The sequence below is a fragment of the Apium graveolens genome, unplaced genomic scaffold, assembly GCF_009905375.1.
Source record: "Apium graveolens cultivar Ventura unplaced genomic scaffold, ASM990537v1 ctg3474, whole genome shotgun sequence".
Lineage (NCBI taxonomy): Eukaryota > Viridiplantae > Streptophyta > Magnoliopsida > Apiales > Apiaceae > Apium > Apium graveolens.
Genome location: NW_027418114.1, coordinates 1 through 20,680, shown reverse-complemented (window position 1 = coordinate 20,680; position 20,680 = coordinate 1). Strand labels below are relative to the sequence as shown.

The 20,680-nt window shown below is 32.9% G+C and overlaps 2 protein-coding genes across 3 annotated transcripts; one reads left to right on the top strand and one right to left on the bottom strand.

Moving 5' to 3' along the window:
* Window positions 1–1,117: 1,117 nt before the first annotated feature.
* On the top strand, window positions 1,118–6,428 carry LOC141701170 (uncharacterized). Of its 2 annotated transcripts, XM_074504830.1 has the most exons (5): window positions 1,118–1,197; window positions 2,276–2,370; window positions 2,452–2,502; window positions 4,715–4,790; window positions 5,653–6,428. In XM_074504830.1, exons 2-5 carry the CDS (start codon window positions 2,312–2,314, stop codon window positions 6,232–6,234), a joined length of 768 nt encoding a protein of 255 aa, XP_074360931.1. In that variant the 5' UTR covers window positions 1,118–1,197; window positions 2,276–2,311; the 3' UTR covers window positions 6,235–6,428. The 2 variants fall into 2 exon arrangements, with proteins under 2 accessions (XP_074360931.1, XP_074360930.1); XM_074504829.1 differs by having other exon boundaries at window positions 1,131–2,370.
* Window positions 6,429–6,666: 238 nt separating this feature from the next.
* LOC141701172 (gibberellin-regulated protein 9-like) lies at window positions 6,667–7,655 on the bottom strand. Its single transcript, XM_074504835.1, has 4 exons — window positions 7,455–7,655; window positions 7,309–7,359; window positions 7,127–7,187; window positions 6,667–7,034 (listed from the first exon to the last, which is right to left on the bottom strand). Exons 1-4 carry the CDS (start codon window positions 7,497–7,499, stop codon window positions 6,853–6,855), a joined length of 339 nt encoding a protein of 112 aa, XP_074360936.1. The 5' UTR covers window positions 7,500–7,655; the 3' UTR covers window positions 6,667–6,852.
* Between the last annotated feature and the right edge of the window lie 13,025 nt (window positions 7,656–20,680).

Genomic DNA, 20,680 nt, shown 5'->3' with positions numbered 1-20,680 from the left:
AAGATTTTGCTATTATATTTAACCAAATGCAACCTTAAATGCAAATTGAAACTAACTTCAATTTTCAAAGAACTTAAATAAAGTTGTATCTCTGAATACCATTTTTTCCAAGTTTGTTTTGCAAATATTTTTAAAAAATAGTAAGATGGTAAAAAGAACTTAAAATATATTTCTTTCTTCCCCTCATTTCTTTACATTCAGGAAAAAGTGTGTGATACATATTTTAAGGTGAATATAAATGTAGTTTCACAATTTATTTTTGTTACGATTTTTATGATTTTAAATAAAAATTGAATATTTAAATTAATATCTAGAAATTCTTGTTTTAAAAAAATATATGAAATATGCACTTTAAGTCAATTGTTGAACACTCTTTACTTTCATATAAAGAAATGAGAGAGACAAATTAATATTTAGGAATATCTCTTAAACTATTGTTTTTGTTTAAAATTTAGGCACATGTGGAGGAAAAACTTGAGAAGGTTTTAAAAATAAACAGAGAAAAATGGTGTTAACTAGAGAAACATCGAAGAATTATAGATTTACATAAATTAAATTTCAAAGATAAGCTTGTGTTATTGCTTTAAACCTCTCATAATCATCATCACTTAAACATGGCCACTTAAATATGGCCGAGTAACATAATAGAACATGTAACATGGTTTTAAAATTATTTATGTTGTTATTAGTTTTCTTTTTATTTTTAATCTTAATTTAAATGCACATAATTATATATAATTTATTTTTTTAAAATAAAAGTTAAAACATGTTTCAATGTAAAATTTAGAATGAAAAATTAGCGCGTATAATTTCATAAATGTTGATTTTTAAGAAAAAAATTCATGTCATTCTAGGCAGAAATAAAAAATAGCAAACAATTAGAACTATGAACATAGTGCAACTACCATATTACCCGTGCCGCTAAACTCATTTCACAAAGTAAATTAACGGTGTCAGTTGTAAAGTAACGGAAGTATGCTTTTTGCTGTTTTTTGCAAACTTCAGCATGCTTTTAGCTAGATATCAAATTTTAGGTACACAAAGTGCATATTTCCGAAACTTCAGGTACACAAACCGCAAATTACTCTAAATATATACCAACTAGTTCTTGTCATATTTCTTCACCCCCTAGTGCTGTTTCTGCAGTTCACTAGATTCAACGGCTGCTAATTCTCCTCATAAATCTTTCAATCCCGGGTACCAAATATCCTTATATTTAATTTCTCTTACATCAGTTTTTTGATTCTTCTGCAATTCACTTGATATATGCTTCAGCCCTGCTATCTTTTTTTTTAAAATTTTAATGAAGGTTTGAAACTCGTGATAGTTGTAATATGGTATATCAGTTACATATCGATCTGGGTTCTTTCCTTTTTTGTTTTACACATCTATTTCTTTTTTGGGCAATCTTGCTGTTTATGTGTTATCAGTTAATGAACATTAGAATGAACATTAGTATTAGTTTCATGAGTATCTGAAAACTGGATACTTACTTAGCAAAAAAATAAACTGGATACTTTGAATTTCACACTAGAATTATGGTTTTTCATTCTGTATGAGCTCACGACAACTGCCATTTTTTTTCTATTTCACGCAAGGGGATGCTAATATGTAATTTTATAACTACTTATGTTAAAAATCTTGATTAGTTATGTATTAAGAGTAGTTTAATTTTTTAATAGTTTTCTTTATTTACTTTTGAACTTTGTTATTACAGAGATTATTGTTATCGAGAAAAAGGATTGAAAGTATGTTAGTTAAATAATGAAATGTTGGGTCGAAATTGACTTTGTAACAAATCAGCAATCTGCAGGGAAACATATGGTAAGACAATTATACCATTCTAGGTACCAACTCCCAAAACCTTAGTGTATTAATAAAATCCCCTAAAAATCTTATACTTCTTAGTTTTTACATCAATTTCTCACTCCCATTTTAATCCCACCAAGGGGAACAATCCCAATCTCACCAAGGAAAAACAAACAAATAAAGGTGTATACAATGTGAGAATATTATTGCTGAATTCCAAGACCTTTCCTGGACCCTCATACCATGTTTGTTGACCAGCTCTACCAAAATCTTAGACAAGTAATAGAAGCCACCAAATGGGTCATATAGTTTGAAGTTTTGAATCACCAAGATATTTATTGGGCTACCAAGTTCACTTGTGGTATGTTATTATACCTGGAACCTATCTTGATGCCTAAAAATTGAATCGGTTTGATATACTCTTTCCCCAAATTCTATCAAATAAATGAACTTGCATGAATTCCAGATACGAAATGGATGTAGTAAAAAGATTCTCAGTTGCATGAACTTGCATGAATTTCAAATTTTGGGTACACAAAGTGCATATTTCCGAAACTTCAGGTACACAAACCGCAAATTACTCTAAATATATACCAACTAGTTCTTGTCATATTTCTTCACCCCCTAGTGCTGTTTCTGCAGTTCACTAGATTCAACGGCTGCTAATTCTCCTCATAAATCTTTCAATCCCGGGTACCAAATATCCTTATATTTAATTTCTCTTACATCAGTTTTTTGATTCTTCTGCAATTCACTTGATATATGCTTCAGCCCTGCTATCTTTTTTTTTAAAAATTTTAATGAAGGTTTGAAACTCGTGATAGTTGTAATATGGTATATCAGTTACATATCGATCTGGGTTCTTTCCTTTTTTGTTTTACACATCTATTTCTTTTTTGGGCAATCTTGCTGTTTATGTGTTATCAGTTAATGAACATTAGAATGAACATTAGTATTAGTTTCATGAGTATCTGAAAACTGGATACTTACTTAGCAAAAAAATAAACTGGATACTTTGAATTTCACACTAGAATTATGGTTTTTCATTCTGTATGAGCTCACGACAACTGCCATTTTTTTTCTATTTCACGCAAGGGGATGCTAATATGTAATTTTATAACTACTTATGTTAAAAATCTTGATTAGTTATGTATTAAGAGTAGTTTAATTTTTTAATAGTTTTCTTTATTTACTTTTGAACTTTGTTATTACAGAGATTATTGTTATCGAGAAAAAGGATTGAAAGTATGTTAGTTAAATAATGAAATGTTGGGTCGAAATTGACTTTGTAACAAATCAGCAATCTGCAGGGAAACATATGGTAAGACAATTATACCATTCTAGGTACCAACTCCCAAAACCTTAGTGTATTAATAAAATCCCCTAAAAATCTTATACTTCTTAGTTTTTACATCAATTTCTCACTCCCATTTTAATCCCACCAAGGGGAACAATCCCAATCTCACCAAGGAAAAACAAACAAATAAAGGTGTATACAATGTGAGAATATTATTGCTGAATTCCAAGACCTTTCCAGGACCCTCATACCATGTTTGTTGACCAGCTCTACCAAAATCTTAGACAAGTAATAGAAGCCACCAAATGGGTCATATAGTTTGAAGTTTTGAATCACCAAGATATTTATTGGGCTACCAAGTTCACTTGTGGTATGTTATTATACCCGGAACCTATCTTGATGCCTAAAAATTGAATCGGTTTGATATACTCTTTCCCCAAATTCTATCAAATAAATGAACTTGCATGAATTCCAGATACGAAATGGATGTAGTAAAAAGATTCTCCTCCCCCACCCCCCCCCCCCCCGTAAATACAGTAATTTAACTCTTGTTTGCGTAGTCACGGAAGTGGATCAAATATATGAATATGTTATATATCTACTTAGTCGTGACAAATGTGGGGTATTTCTATTAAAGGCCATACTGTGTAGACCCAAGTTAAGCATATTAGATTTAATATGTGGAGATGGCTTGTCTAAAAAAGCAACTAATCAAATTACTTCTATGTTATTCTTAGAAGGACCATGAATTGCTTCTTGCTCACCTGCGCTTCTGCAGGCAGGGATTAGTTATGTTACTTGCATAAAACTGTAAAACTTAATGAATTATCCTTGAAATATGTATATTTGGTTGTGGGAAACATTATTAGATGTTTAGAGGTACTGGTACTGTGGTACATGGGTTTACAATAGGGTCATGTCAACAAATACCAACTTCAGCTACTTCCTATATAGAACATGTTTGTGTCTAGATAGTAGATATGCAGATTTAAATGATGAAGATGAGAAGAAGACAGCGCCTCGATTTAGATGAAAATGAAAATTGTTGAGGGTTTAATGTTAAACTGATAGCGGTGATGTTAAGTTAATATATTACGTGTGTTAGGCTTATAAAATGGGGTTTTCTGTATACTACTCTGTTGTACTAATTCTGATAATATGTAACATATTGTATTTAATATGGTTTTATTAGCTGATAAGACATGCATATATAAATATTATAAAATCTTTAACATTCAAATAATTCGCGTATAAGGTATGGATTTAATCTATATTATCTATTTATAAAAAAATGTCGTGTCTCGCCAACTTTTAGAAATCTCTAGTCCAACACTTGGATCCATGTCATGTCTGACACTTGGTACCCAAATCTGAGAAACACTATCAGTGACAACAATGATTATTAAAAAGTAGGTCATCCTGCACCTACGTAGCTGCACACCACTTTTTTTTGTTAAGTAGACTTCTATATCATCCTTAATATTCTGCTTTAATTTATTAACATTTAATTCTCTAATTGGAGTTTATAATTTTTATCTGTTATTGATGAAATTTAAATCTCTGATCACCTAGTCAGTTTTACCTCTTAACTCCTTTTTCCACTCTTAGATTTCCAGGGATGCTAGGACATTTACTAGCCCCATCCTTGTTTATCTTTGATTCTGGAACACATCGCTTTTCGTCTGTAAGTACTGTATATTTCTTTACAGAGATACTTTACAATTGCTATATTGCTGCAAAACGTTTGTTAAAGTTGTGCTAGCATATTAATGAGCTGTCCGAGATGGGATTACTTCTGTGAGTAGATTCCTATGTCATCTCCATCACCTTGTTTTAAACTTTTTCTGTGTATATAGGTTTCTTATTTTCCACGGATGCATTCTTTCATTAATAAAAAATTTATAATCGAACAGTTAATTTTTTTTTAATGCAGCAATTTTTTTCAAATTTGAACACCAAACCTATGACATGTTAAATTTGAGCCAAAGATTAAGTTGTGTAAGGGATAATAGTTCTCATTGATAAACAACTTGATTCAGCACAGAGTTCTGACCAAAATTTGATTGTAAATATGTAAACAAAGAACATTATTACGGTGAACTAAAACTCTGTCTCTGTTGGAATACAAAGTTAATTTTCGAGAAATTAGACCTTCGTAAATTAATTATAAAATGTGCCATCTTGTGTTAAATCGTGTAATAAACAATAGTTATAATTAATTTAACCATGTCGATGTTTGTAGTAGAAAACAAAAAAAAAGTGAACCCACATAAGCAATTTTATCTAGTAAAACAAACTAGACTATAATATCTGCACTAACGTAAAAATTATATATTAGAAAACAGGACTGAAAATTGTTCAAAGTAAACGCCTAGACAGTTAGTTTATTTGGTCATTAACCTTGTGATTTATCATTTTCCTGCATATTGTCTGATATGACCTTGCAACGTCAGTACATAAAATAACTAGGTTATTTGGTCCCAAGATAATTTTAGTCTTTCAGTTTGAAACTTTATCTTTTCATTCCATTCCTCGTATTGTCTCAGACAGATTTTAAAGTGGCTGCATTGCACATAACATCATCGGATGTAAAGGTCTCTGGTGACTTTCTTCCAAGCCCGATTGGAGTGTCCTGTACCTCCTTGCTTTCATCTAGGAAAGGGAAAGTACATTCAACTACAAATACTAATAACTTGTCCTTGGTGGATGAAGAAAGGAAAACATGGGACGCATGTAAGCAAGCTCTTTCAACATTCAATTTTAGTATTGAGGAGGAAGATAAAATTTTGGGAAAAGCATTTGGCCTGGTCCATTCACCATATTGGGGTGAAGATCGCAATAAAGAGGTACCTGAATTTGATTTGGTAAATGGTATCTTAAATTATCTAAGGAGCTTAAACCTTTCGGACGAAGATCTTACAAAGGTGCTCAAAAAGTTCCCAGAAGTTCTTGGATGTAGTCTCGAAGATGAGATAAAAAACAATGTGGCGGTCCTGGAGAAGCAATGGGGAATAAAAGGAAAGTCTTTAAGGAATTTGCTACTACGAAATCCGAAAGTATTGGGTTTTAATATTGACTGCAAGGGAGATTGCATGGCACAATGCACTCGTTGTTGGGTTCGATTCTAGTGGTATATAAATCTATATGTATCTGTTGATCAGTTCAAAATCTATATTCCCCTAGTATAAAAGAAATTCATTGTGTATGTTTAATAGTTTATGTTGATAAGTGTTGAATACTATATTGTATATGATTCAATTTAGTCCTACTCGTACTTGTTGTACCTTAAGGTTTAAGGATAATAAGTTGGTAATTTGACTCATGTTTAGGGGAAGATCCCAGGTTCAAACCTTTCCAACCCCAGTTTAAATCTATTTGGTTGTCAGTTGTGGTTGTGGGTTCTTTTTGTCCACTTGTATGATTAAATAGAATGTCAAATAGTATATGATTCAATATATTAAGCCACCCTCATATAATTCAATTAAGCCATTCTCCTGAGATTTAAAGAGAGCTGGTTTCCTAACAAAAAGGTTTTATACGACTCAAAAGTAGTATGCATGTAATTTTGGAACGAGGAGAGTATTTATTATTTATTCAGGAAATGAAATGTAGAACAGTCAATTCAACATAGATACAGAGAGGTATTTGGCCAAAGCCAAATGATGATAGCCTGAAGTCTATCCTCTCACATACAAGAACATAAACATGAACATAGTTATGAAAAGCAGGGAACAGTGATTAGGTAACTAAGGGCACTTGGGCTGGTGACGATGAGTCTTGAGCTTGGCATAGCAGGGACAGACACTTTTGTTGCCATAAGTGCCAGGAGGGACGCAGTGGCATCTGGCACAACAAGTTTTGCATGCTCGATGACACACATTCTTCCTCGACGATTTTCTGCATCTTCTTGCACATGCATAGCTGCAATCTGTTTCAATAATCAAACAAACAGCACACACCCATTCGGATTACAAGATTACTGGTAATGTAAAACAAGTGATTACAAAAGTGTCCACTCACTAATTTTCTTATGCAGATGATATCCCTTCCGAAGAGACGCTTCAATGCCTGCATCATCCATCTGCAACAAGAACAAATCAGTTCACATTGATATCGCCATTCTTATATTAAATGAAGATATTGATTGATTGATGGCGGTACTCATCAACTTTATTTAAAAGAAACCAATGACCACAACTCACTAGCTCAGAAGAATCTTGGTCATCACTTGTTGGAAGTGCTTCAGCAAAAACCTTGTAATGAAAATGCAATAACTGTTAAGCATCATTTGGTAAGACACTATATGGCAATTATAATAAGAAATCAATGCGTTCGTGCGCGAGCATACCTGAAGGAGAAGGAAGACAATGAGGAATAAGGCAAAAAGCTTCATTGAACAATAAAATTATGGCAACTTAATTGATAAGAAAGGAAATAGTTTTGTGTTGGAGAAATGGTTGGATGAGGGTGCCTCTTTATAGCATAAAATTTTCCCTTAATAATAGTAATACAAAATTATTAATTAATTTTGACATTGAGCTGTAATGGACTAGGGCATTGATGGTTCACATGAAAGGATACCAACAAATTCACAGGTTTTGATTGAGTTTGGTGCAAATGCTAGGCTTTTTGTTTACCTTTTTCAAGAGCATCAAGATAAGAGCATCACTTTTGGGTTTTGGAAGCTTCCTTCATATTAGGCCCTTTACATGCTACACAAGGTCACTCACATAGTAATGCCATATAGAGAGAGATACACACACAAAGCTATGTACACTGTATACATTATACATATGGTCCCTTTCACCAGCTGGTGCTCATGCAAAACAATTTTTCTTAAATAGCTTATAAACAAATAGGCAGCTGGATGCGAGGTCCGGTTATAAAATAATACTTCAGATACTAAATTAATATTATAAATTCAAAGTTGAATGATTTATCAATATTAACGCTTTGATACTAGTAAGTACTGAAAGTTGAAATCATCAGTAGTGTTGAGACAGTAGAGAAATGTTATCTTATGCATAATACTAAAGGACCAAACCAAACAGATGTAGACCAAATGTTGTCATACTGTGGTCTTGAGAGGTGCCTAACTATGAAATCTACTGAAGGTTGTGTTTGCCGCCATTGTCAATTGTTATCAAGTTATCCCGTCACAGTTTTAAGCTTTTGAAATTCGAAACTAACATGCTGATACGAGAATGTTGTACACATTCGAGATACGCAGAGGACCTTAAAAACCTGTATATGCCGTGACAGATAATTACGGGCAGTGAATTATTGCATGAAACTGTGTTAAGTATCAGCAACTCCTGTGTACAAACGTATAGACAGACACACATACATATGTACTCACGAGTGTGCAACTGCCCTCCTGCCAGATTCAGTATGCAATCCTACTCTAGCTGTACTAAAATATTTATGTCTTGTCACTTTTATTATCAACTCAACTTGTATGCTAAACCTATACTCGTGCCTTCTAACAAATTTTTAGCTATTCAAAAGACTTCTTTCGATTAATTGATGTGGTTCTATGAGTATACCATTACGTTATATCGGTCGACATCAATCATATCTAGATCTCAACTATTTTCTTTACATTAAATCTTGATTAGGATTTACCGTCATACAAGTACATGTCGAGAACAACATGGCTCCGTTTGTTTATTTATGACCCTAATGAAACTATTAGCATATTTTAGAGCTAACAAACGGAATCCAGCCGAGTTCTGCCCAACCAATTTGTTTTTCTAAAGAGCCGAGAAAAGTTTAACCGAACGGATAGTGATATTCAAAATTGACTTAATAATTAAATGAGCCAAAAACAAGTTTGCTTACGAACAATCGAGTCGAATCGAATTCAGCTGAATTCGTACCAAGTCAAGTTATCAACTAGTCTGCCCGCATATATTTTCTTACAAAAACTAGTCAAGCTTAAAATATATTTTATAATTATACAAGTTATTGAAATCAAAAACTAGTCTTTATCTTACAATGATATATCCACTTTACACTTATTTCACTACATCATATATGGCGTATACCAACCCCTCACCTAAAAAAATTACGTAATATGTTATCTTAGATATGGAACTTAAGAGCTAATCTAATATTATGTTTTTCGTGTTACCTTAGCAAAAAATATGACGTTACACTAGTTCAAAAGTGTTACAACTTACAAAATACTTGTCAAAATATTACATTAGAGTATTGAAATATAAATATAATATTTTTTAAGATTAAATATTAATTGAAATTCATTTTGCAAGAATTTAAGGTGATATATACGAATTTTACACGCAATAAAATTTAAAATAGTAAATTTTAACTAATATTAAATATAAAAATTTAATATAAACTTTTTAAAGTGTAAATAGTACAAATTCCTGTTATATATGGTATGAGCATTGGTATACAAGTTTTTAAAATAAGAATTACTAAAATGTAAATAAACAGATTTAAATAAGTAAAAAAATACATGAAGGTAAATAAATTTTAAAAAATAATTATTTCAATGCTGTTTATTACAATAATAGAGCACAAATTATATACAAAGGACACTTCAGTTTGGAATTTAGATTTTGAGTTTCCATTCAAAATATCAATTCCATTATATTAGAGTTTCGATATACAATATTAGAGATCTTTTAGCTATGATATAAATTCATACATGGTTTTATACATGGTTTTATATGTAATAATTGATCTTTTAACCGTATTAGCATGCATATGAGCCCACATGTGGGCTTACGTGTCACGCCCCCAAATCCGGGGTCAAGGGATTTGGTCGTCACTATGAAACTTCAATCCAAATTAACCTGTTAAGTCAATAATTAAATGCCAGCGGAAGATATTTATCATAAATGACCCCAAACTAATCCCAAGATCTTTTAAGGTTACAGTTCTAGAAACAAGATATCCAAATTCCACAAATAAATTTTCACTTTCTTTTAAAACTCTTTTCAATAAATTCCAATTCACAATTAAACCCACTAGTATAACTTCGAAATGAAGTATACTAGGCCCAAATAAAATATACAACTATAATATAATATAATATAAACAAATTTTATACAATAAAACTTACACTAGATCGCAAACCCTGGACCAACCACCTTCCAAGAGCTTCTTCTTTGCTTCCTCGAATTATGCAGCTAAACAGCGCAAGCTAATCCTCACTGGAGGTTAAATTTAAAAACAGGCAAGTATGAGCGGAAGAAATGCTCAGCAAGATCATTATAGTAAATATAGGGTCGTTTGATATAAAACCGACATCTGCATCAGAGCAAAACATTTAAAAATCATAATTGCTGAATCATAAAATTCTAGTGGAGGAATCCCAGAATTGATTCCATAATCGTATTCAAAACCATTTTGATATTTGTGAGCGAAACGCTTCATCAATACTTTGAAACTTGACGAGAATAAAACTCGTAAAACAGTGTTTACGGAAATATCGTAAACCACAATAACATGAAACAATGGTCATGGAATGAATCATAAACTTTACTTAAACCGAACTCTTGAAATTAATACTTATTTTGCTGTCATACCAAATTAGATATCAATACGAACTTTGATGCTCACAACATCCCATACTGAAGTCAACATCAATCATCTATACTAATACCACCTTTGATATTTAACAACAAACTAAGTATCCATAAATCAGAATCTAAATCAAAACTGCATTTTACCATTATTCCAAAACAGAAACAGTTGATAAATCATTTATTCTATGATTATCAAACAATAAAGAATTTTAGATATCAATTTAGATTGGAACCAATTATGCACTATGCTGTTCCTGATGATCAGTCACGAAACAACACCGGTATCCCGCAGCCATACCGTAAATATAGGTACTACCCGTATCCCGCAGCCATACGGTACCTATAGGGCGCCAGAAAAAAGGCATAACTAGCCTTGTAAGATATTACACTTCTGTATTGCACTTCCGTATAATAGCTCACGCTGGACCGGTGCCTCGGCCTCTTACGCAACCAGTAACCATCAAATCTCAAAACCTTTTATTGAAAAGGGGTCATAATACTCGACACCCGAAATAATTTTATTCCCCCATTAACTTGGGTTGGAATATTCACAACCAAATTTCTTTTCTCAAAATCCAAAACATTTATAAATCCAGAAATTGGATAAGTAAAATCACTTGACTATTCTGAATATAGAATAGCAGATGAGTATTTGCATAAACAGAATTATTTAATTCAGCGATACGTAAAACATTTATCTATTCCGAACAGAGAATAGGGAAAACAATACTTGCATAATATAATTCGAAATAAACGTCACTTGAATGATAAGTGAAGTCAGGGGTACTTGCATAATATGAATCAAAATAAACGTCACTTGAATGATAAGTGAGGTTAATGTACTTGCCTTTGGATTTTAGCAGTTAGCACACTCGCAATAACACATCAATTCTGACATTCTGTCTCAAAACATCATCGTCTTCCCTTCCAACACTTTACTGATATGCTGCTCCTGCGATTACTAGAAATCAGCTACCCAATACCATTCCATCTCATTCTTTATCCAACGTCTTGTCCCGATCAACTCGAGAGATCCGCATCTATAATTAAAATATAGAACTTTAATTGTCTAATCGATAATCACTCGACGAACTACGCGTCAAAATCCTATCGTCTACCCATACGATAGCCCGCACATAAATATAACAGACAAATACAGGACTCTTGATCCACATATGCATATAATTCACATAGCACGTAAGCACATAATCCACGTATCACATAATTCATATCACATATGACTCGGTTCGTCAAAACATTCGACTCGGTACGCTTAAAACTGAAATCAGGTCAAAAATATGATTTATCTATCAATAATCGACTCAGAATAACTTGTAAAACAAGCGACCTTTCGAAACAAAAGAATTTGGGTCTCGAAAGTATTTTTAATGAAAGCGGAATATTTTTCTGAGTCTGTACGCGTTCGTTTCTTAATAAACGGATAAACGGTTGATTTATTATAAATTTTTGAACATTTTTCGGAATTAAAACAATCTCCGAATCATTTAATAATAAAATTATAGGGTTCAAACACCCTAAAATAATTTTATAAGATTTATCGAGCCTGGAAAATAATTTAAAATAATATCTTAAATCTCGAAACTATTTTTCGGAATTTTTAAATCAAGAATAAATAATTAAATCTAATTAAATAATTAATTAAAATTACTTAATAACTAATTAAATTAATTAATCAATTAATATTTAAATTAATTGACTAATTAAATAATTAATTATCAACTAAAATTAATTAACAAAATAATTTGGATTTATTTTTGAATTAAAATAAATTTTCAGAATTAAAAATAATGATTTTTTTGGAATTTAAAATAATTAAAACAATTTTATAAAATTAATTATAAACAGAAATCTAATTTTTGAAAAATTTTAAAACAAAAATCCAATTTCTGCAGACTTTGGAAACGAGGGGGGTGCAAACGGTAATTTCACCGTCTTCCCCGTCGTTCCGCCATCGCCGCCGGCCACCACCACTCCGCCTAGTTCCGATCGGGGCGAAAACAGGATCGTTCCAATCGATTCCTGCACCAAAATCATCCTATGCACTTCCAGGAACACAAATCAATCAACTTTAGCATTAAACGAACCGCAGTTCGTCTTCTCCGGCGATGTTCGCCATTAACACCGGCAAAGCTTCAAGCTTTTCCGGCAAAAACTCAAACTCAGTCATTTCTAAACCAAAAAGCATGATTCAAGTGCCAAAATGAAGCTAATTAAACCTAAAATCTATCCGAATAATTCAAACAAGCCAATAATCACTGAATCAGAAAGCCCTAATTTTCGAATAAAAAACCTAAAATCGAATTTTGAAAATTACTAATCGTTTGAATGATTTGATGGCTTAAACAGAAAGAATATGAAAATATGAACGTTTTGGTTACTCATACTTTAAATTCTGAAGTCTGCATCACCCTCAAATTTGGGTTTGATTCTCAGAAATCTTCAAGAACACCAAGAACACATATTCAAGAAATTTTCAGAAAATTAAAACTCAATTTCTATATGATATTGAACTCAGTTTTTGACGTATAATATACCAAATTGACCAGAAAAACATGCTCTACAACATGGAAGCATCAAATCACATCAACAACATCAAGAACAAAAATTCGTAATTTAATTATCAAATAATTCGAATATAAATAAATAAATAAGAAAATTATCATGATTTCTGGGCAGAAACTGATGATTGATTCAGAAAGAAGATTTCGAGAGCTTCGTTTTGATATGCTGCACGCCCGAATCGGAGTTCGATAACGCCTTCGTTCGTGTGTTTGATTCTCGGGAACGTATCGGTTTCTCGGGTTTTTCTCTGTATTTACGGTGTTTTAACTGGTTGCAAATGAATAAACGGAATAAACGAAATAAGAAATAGGCTATTTATATTTATGGAATATTGGATCGTTCTGGATCGTTTTGGATCGTTTTATTAATTACTTAGCCACTAAGTAACTATATAAACGATACAATTCAATACCCGAATTAGATAATTATTAAAACCGAGCTTTTTATAAAACACTATATAAGAAAATAACGTAAAAATATCCCGTCTCTCGAGAATACGGGTTTTATTGATTACCGAAATAACTATCGTATCGAAAATATTGCGCTGGGCCGCGCACGGGTCAAACCGTAATCCGAATTGAAAAAGTCAAAACACGGAAAATGTCCGGAATTACCAGATTAGGTTAGGAAGGAGTTTTCGGAAGAGTTTCGGGTTGTAAAAACGTAAAAACGGTTGAAGTCGGACGATTCCCGGCTTTATAAAATAATTTTGGTAATTATTCAGAAAATAATTAATAATTCATAAATTAATATAAAATAATCTAACAGTCCAAAAATTACCAGAAAAATATCACAATTATATATATTTTATTCTGGACATATAAAAATTCAAATACTCAAATAATATCACATCTAAACACCCAAACATCAATTCCACTTATCAGATAATTCACTAAAATTCACCTACAATCACATAAATAATCCCAAATAATTATAATAATAATATTTGAAAATATGGGATATTACAATCTACCCTCCTTATAAGGATTCCGTCCTCGGAATCAGCAGAAGAAAGCACTAAGGGTTTTCTAACCAACTTTCCATCACACCGCCTTACTTTGACTTGACCAGGATACTCAACTTAACTTGGTTGGCATACCTTCGAATATTTGGAATGATAAAATCATAGAATTCAAAGAGAAAAGAATTTCATATCATAACAAGATAGAATCTGAATTTGAGATAAAGTATTGTTGAAATAAAAGAGTAACTGAGAGATCAATATGATCAAATGAACTTGGTATTGCGTGCCCAAATTAAGACACTACTAAAGGTGGTTAACCTTCATGTATTCACAATACACACAAGTGATTGCGTCCCATCCAACTCCTATCACACAGACAAGTATACCTTGTGTCCCTTATAGTTAAGGTTGTTCATCTCAGTCAGAATAAAAGAATATCAAAGGAATCCGAAATCAAATGAATAAAATGAAAAGATTTCAAAGCTGATATTTCTGAAGGAAATGAAATCCAGAGAATAAAATTCTGGCATAAAATGAATAAACGGGTGTTAGGGAATATATCCTCTAACAGATACCTCTTTTGAGAGAGGCCAAAAGAAATTATAGAAAAAAAAGGTATTGCCAAAGTCTTAATATTTATCTTCAATTTGAACTCTTCAGTTGACTCGCCATCTGATTCTAGACGCTTCTTCACGTTCCAAGGATATCGATAATCTTCATCGTCGTCAAAACGTAGTAGCCTCGAAAGGTTCCACAATAGAAGTTTGCAGCTTCCCGGAGTTCCATCCAGCTCAGCACAACCATCTCAAACGAATACGCCTTATCTTAACTTATTCGTTGGTACTATATCCAATAGTCCAACAGGAACTCGATATGAGCTCAAACGTCCTCACATAGCTATACACACTCCTACACACTCTCGTTTCTAGTTTACTATAACCTCAGCTCTGATACCAACCTGTCACGCCCCCAAATCCGGGGTCAAGGGATTTGGTCGTCACTATGAAACTTCAATCCAAATTAACCTGTTAAGTCAATAATTAAATGCCAGCGGAAGATATTTATCATAAATGACCCCAAACTAATCCCAAGATCTTTTAAGGTTACAGTTCTAGAAACAAGATATCCAAATTCCACAAATAAATTTTCACTTTCTTTTAAAACTCTTTTCAATAAATTCCAATTCACAATTAAACCCACTAGTATAACTTCGAAATGAAGTATACTAGGCCCAAATAAAATATACAACTATAATATAATATAATATAAATAAATTTTATACAATAAAACTTACACTAGATCGCAAACCCTGGACCAACCACCTTCCAAGAGCTTCTTCTTTGCTTCCTCGAATTATGCAGCTAAACAGCGCAAGCTAATCCTCACTGGAGGTTAAATTTAAAAACAGGCAAGTATGAGCGGAAGAAATGCTCAGCAAGATCATTATAGTAAATATAGGGTCGTTTGATATAAAACCGACATCTGCATCAGAGCAAAACATTTAAAAATCATAATTGCTGAATCATAAAATTCTAGTGGAGGAATCCCAGAATTGATTCCATAATCGTATTCAAAACCATTTTGATATTTGTGAGCGAAACGCTTCATCAATACTTTGAAACTTGACGAGAATAAAACTCGTAAAACAGTGTTTACGGAAATATCGTAAACCACAATAACATGAAACAATGGTCATGGAATGAATCATAAACTTTACTTAAACCGAACTCTTGAAATTAATACTTATTTTGCTGTCATACCAAATTAGATATCAATACGAACTTTGATGCTCACAACATCCCATACTGAAGTCAACATCAATCATCTATACTAATACCACCTTTGATATTTAACAACAAACTAAGTATCCATAAATCAGAATCTAAATCAAAACTGCATTTTACCATTATTCCAAAACAGAAACAGTTGATAAATCATTTATTCTATGATTATCAAACAATAAAGAATTTTAGATATCAATTTAGATTGGAACCAATTATGCACTATGCTGTTCCTGATGATCAGTCACGAAACAACACCGGTATCCCGCAGCCATACCGTAAATATAGGTACTACCCGTATCCCGCAGCCATACGGTACCTATAGGGCGCCAGAAAAAAGGCATAACTAGCCTTGTAAGATATTACACTTCTGTATTGCACTTCCGTATAATAGCTCACGCTGGACCGGTGCCTCGGCCTCTTACGCAACCAGTAACCATCAAATCTCAAAACCTTTTATTGAAAAGGGGTCATAATACTCGACACCCGAAATAATTTTATTCCCCCATTAACTTGGGTTGGAATATTCACAACCAAATTTCTTTTCTCAAAATCCAAAACATTTATAAATCCAGAAATTGGATAAGTAAAATCACTTGACTATTCTGAATATAGAATAGCAGATGAGTATTTGCATAAACAGAATTATTTAATTCAGCGATACGTAAAACATTTATCTATTCCGAACAGAGAATAGGGAAAACAATACTTGCATAATATAATTCGAAATAAACGTCACTTGAATGATAAGTGAAGTCAGGGGTACTTGCATAATATGAATCAAAATAAACGTCACTTGAATGATAAGTGAGGTTAATGTACTTGCCTTTGGATTTTAGCAGTTAGCACACTCGCAATAACACATCAATTCTGACATTCTGTCTCAAAACATCATCGTCTTCCCTTCCAACACTTTACTGATATGCTGCTCCTGCGATTACTAGAAATCAGCTACCCAATACCATTCCATCTCATTCTTTATCCAACGTCTTGTCCCGATCAACTCGAGAGATCCGCATCTATAATTAAAATATAGAACTTTAATTGTCTAATCGATAATCACTCGACGAACTACGCGTCAAAATCCTATCGTCTACCCATACGATAGCCCGCACATAAATATAACAGACAAATACAGGACTCTTGATCCACATATGCATATAATTCATATAGCACGTAAGCACATAATCCACGTATCACATAATTCATATCACATATGACTCGGTTCGTCAAAACATTCGACTCGGTACGCTTAAAACTGAAATCAGGTCAAAAATATGATTTATCTATCAATAATCGACTCAGAATAACTTGTAAAACAAGCGACCTTTCGAAACAAAAGAATTTGGGTCTCGAAAGTATTTTTAATGAAAGCGGAATATTTTTCTGAGTCTGTACGCGTTCGTTTCTTAATAAACGGATAAACGGTTGATTTATTATGAATTTTTGAACATTTTTCGGAATTAAAACAATCTCCGAATCATTTAATAATAAAATTATAGGGTTCAAACACCCTAAAATAATTTTATAAGATTTATCGAGCCTGGAAAATAATTTAAAATAATATCTTAAAGCTCGAAACTATTTTTCGGAATTTTTAAATCAAGAATAAATAATTAAATCTGTTAGGTCACACTTTCACTGTAGAGGGGGTGAATACAGTGTTTATCACAATCAAATCAAACTTCAAGAACTTATGTAACAGAAAACAAACTTTATTTAAACAATAAACTCTGTTACAATCTGGAACTGTTATCTCTCAGTGATGAACAAAATATCACGAGAGCTGCTAGAGTTATACTAAATAATATTCTCGATAATAATAACACTTTTAGTGTAAACCCTATGTCTGTGTTTATGTACTACACAGTTATAAGATATTCGCTAATTGATATGGAATATAATTCTGCTTCCTAAAATATATCAATCAGATATCTTCTATTCCAAGTATTCCATTCTTCACGGAATTCCTTCTTCATGCATATCTCTTCTTATGTTTATCTTGATCTTCTTAACTTTAATCAGCTACTGTCCTTATCTGATCGTCCTTCAGCACTTAAGTTCTGATATCTATCTCCTGATAACATAAGTACTGATATCCCTTAAGTTCTGACTTCCAGTATAAGTACTGATCAGTTAAGTACTGATTTGTTCTGTTCAAATAAGATCTGAAATCTAAACATAAAACATATTAGCCATGACATTATCAAATATATCTAACAATCTCCCCCAACTTGTAAATTAACAAAATATACAAGTTTAACAGATATTTGATGATGTCAAAAACATTAAGTACAAATGCATGAGAAATAGACAAGATAACTACAACTTACAGTCCTTCAAGTTTTTACCAATTCAACTTCTGATAACAACTTCAATCTGTATAAATATCAGAATTTAAGCAGTTGTAGATCTTCGACTTGGCTTCATCATTTTCTGATCTCTCTGATGTCAGGAGTTGTTCTAAGATAATTCTTCAACAAACATTTCTCAGCATATCTGAGTTCATCAATCATTCTCCGTTTGACATCTTTAAGCTCTGCAGTATCTTCACCAGTTTGAAATATTGCAGCTCTGAGATCATTAATCTTTGCTTTTCTCAACTCCCGATCTAGTCTTATGACATAAGCTTTATTAGACTCTAGATTGAATTCAAGCCCCTTAATACCAAGATATGTTCTGATCTGTGCAGTATTAGGCTTCATATCAACAATATCACCATTGTGATTTCTGTACTTTGGAACATATCTGCTGTCAGACTTAACAGAATAAAGTCTTTTCTGTCTCTGAATCTGTTCCTTTAAGTAGTTTGCAGCAGTCTCTGTTATTCTGTCATCCACTTGAAGTAAGAACAATACATGCTCCAATTCTTCAAAATACTTCAACGGAATGGCATTTTGTCTTATATGATAAACCCTACCATCTGTCATGAAATACAACATGATGTATTCTTTCAAGTAGGTATGGTAAACCATCTGTACAGATTCTAGTTGATTCAATCTTTCAGGAGTTGCTCCAATACCTGGTTCACACAAGGAAGTTGGATCATCAGTAGTGTTGTGTACTCTTCTTTCATCAGCACTTCCCAATCCAGTTTTTTCTCTAGCTTCCTTTCCAGTAACTACTCTTGCTTCAAAACCACTTGAAGTAGTCTTCAAAGATTGAGTCTGTTTTGCTTTAGTGAATCCTGGTAGGAGTGTTTTAGATTTATTTTCTGATATCAAGTTAACTTGAGCACTGTCAGAGGTTACTTGCTTCTTCTGAATATCAGAACTTACAATTTCTTGACTCTGAACAACTTGAGCCATGTCAGAGGTTGTTTTAAGAACTTTTCTTGAAGTCAGAGCAAGATTATCTTTTCCATCAGTAATTTCTTCTTCCTCAGGAGGTACATAAGGCTTGATAGGTTCACCAACCTTTTCTTTACCCTTGGATCTTGGATCTATCTGTGGTTGTGATCTAGCCAAAGTTTCTTCAGTATGTATCCTTTCTTTGATCACAATGCCTTTAGGTTTTGGAAGTAACTTTTTACCAGAAGCTTCAGATTTAGATGTGACTTTCTCTGATTTAAGTCTGGCTTCTTCTTCCTTTAAACTTTCCAAGTCCATCCCTGGATTTTCTTGAAGAAATAACTGTCTTGACATTTCCTCATCAAGATCTAGAAGTTCATCAGAACTTATCCTTTTACCAGCAGCAGAACTTATTCTTTTCCCAGTATCAGAACTTGTTCTGTGACTAGCTTGTCTTGATGTAAACCTTCTACCTTGACTATGACCACTACCCATTCCAGAGTTTCCTTGGTCATCTTTTCCATCATCCTTTCCTTGCAGTGACTTGTTGGTTTTGCATTTGGACTTAATTACCTTCTCCCCCTTTTTGGCATCAGCAGGTAATAAAAGAGAGATAAGTAGTTCCACTGAGGTCTGGATTTGAGTAAGTTGCGATTGCTGAGAAGCTTGATTTGTCAGAATTTGATCAATCTGAGCTTGTTGCTTCTCTTGAGTTTTCTCAATATAAGCAACCCTGTCAATGGTAGGTTGGAAGAACTTTTTCTTATCAAGTTTCCAAACTTGTTCCTGTTTAATAAAGTTCTCCTGAATCTTGTGTAGCTCTGCATGAGTATTGGAATGAAGACCTTGTAGATGTTTAGTACTCAATGCAGTGACTCTAAGCTGGGTTTTAAAATCATCAGAATTTAACATTTCATCAGCTTTAGTCAAGTGCTCAGCAAGATGTAAAGCATTTGGAACACATGAAACTGAGTTCCATTCCTTAGTCCACTCCTGACCTGCAGGAGTTTCACTCCAAGGTACTGGTGCATCCCTGATAACAAACTCCTTTAGCAGTTCAGACTTAGGAAGAGTCAATGGAGGAGTATGTCCTGAAGGACCTGCTGCATCAGCATCTACAGTTGTAGCAGCTTCACCAGTATCTCCAACATTTGCAGCATCAGAACTTAAAGAATCAGTATCTTCTGATAAGACAACTGTGTGAGTAGCAATGGAGGCTTCAACATCCTCTAATTGCTGATCGGATACTAAGTTCTGATCAACAGCCATATCCTGATGCTCACCTAAAATCTGATCATCATCTTGATGCAGAGAAGGTGATAGTGATAACTCAGGAGTTTGAACAGCATCAGTAACAGGTGTTGTGGAAGGATTATTTGTTGTTGGAGCTTCTAACAAAA

Bases quoted from the DNA above. Each gene is read 5' to 3' on its own strand.
- LOC141701170 (XM_074504829.1), top strand. From the start codon at position 2,255: ATGAACTTGCATGAATTCCAGATACGAAATGGATGTAGTAAAAAGATT. The intron at 2,371-2,451 runs GTACACAAACCG...CTGTTTCTGCAG, and splicing joins GCATATTTCCGAAACTTCAG to TTCACTAGATTCAACGGCTG. The intron at 2,503-4,714 runs GTACCAAATATC...TTCCACTCTTAG, and splicing joins CATAAATCTTTCAATCCCGG to ATTTCCAGGGATGCTAGGAC.
- LOC141701172 (XM_074504835.1), bottom strand. From the start codon at position 7,499: ATGAAGCTTTTTGCCTTATTCCTCATTGTCTTCCTTCTCCTTCAG. The intron at 7,188-7,308 runs GTGAGTTGTGGT...TTCTTGTTGCAG, and splicing joins ACCAAGATTCTTCTGAGCTA to ATGGATGATGCAGGCATTGA. The intron at 7,035-7,126 runs GTGAGTGGACAC...TTATTGAAACAG, and splicing joins TCATCTGCATAAGAAAATTA to ATTGCAGCTATGCATGTGCA.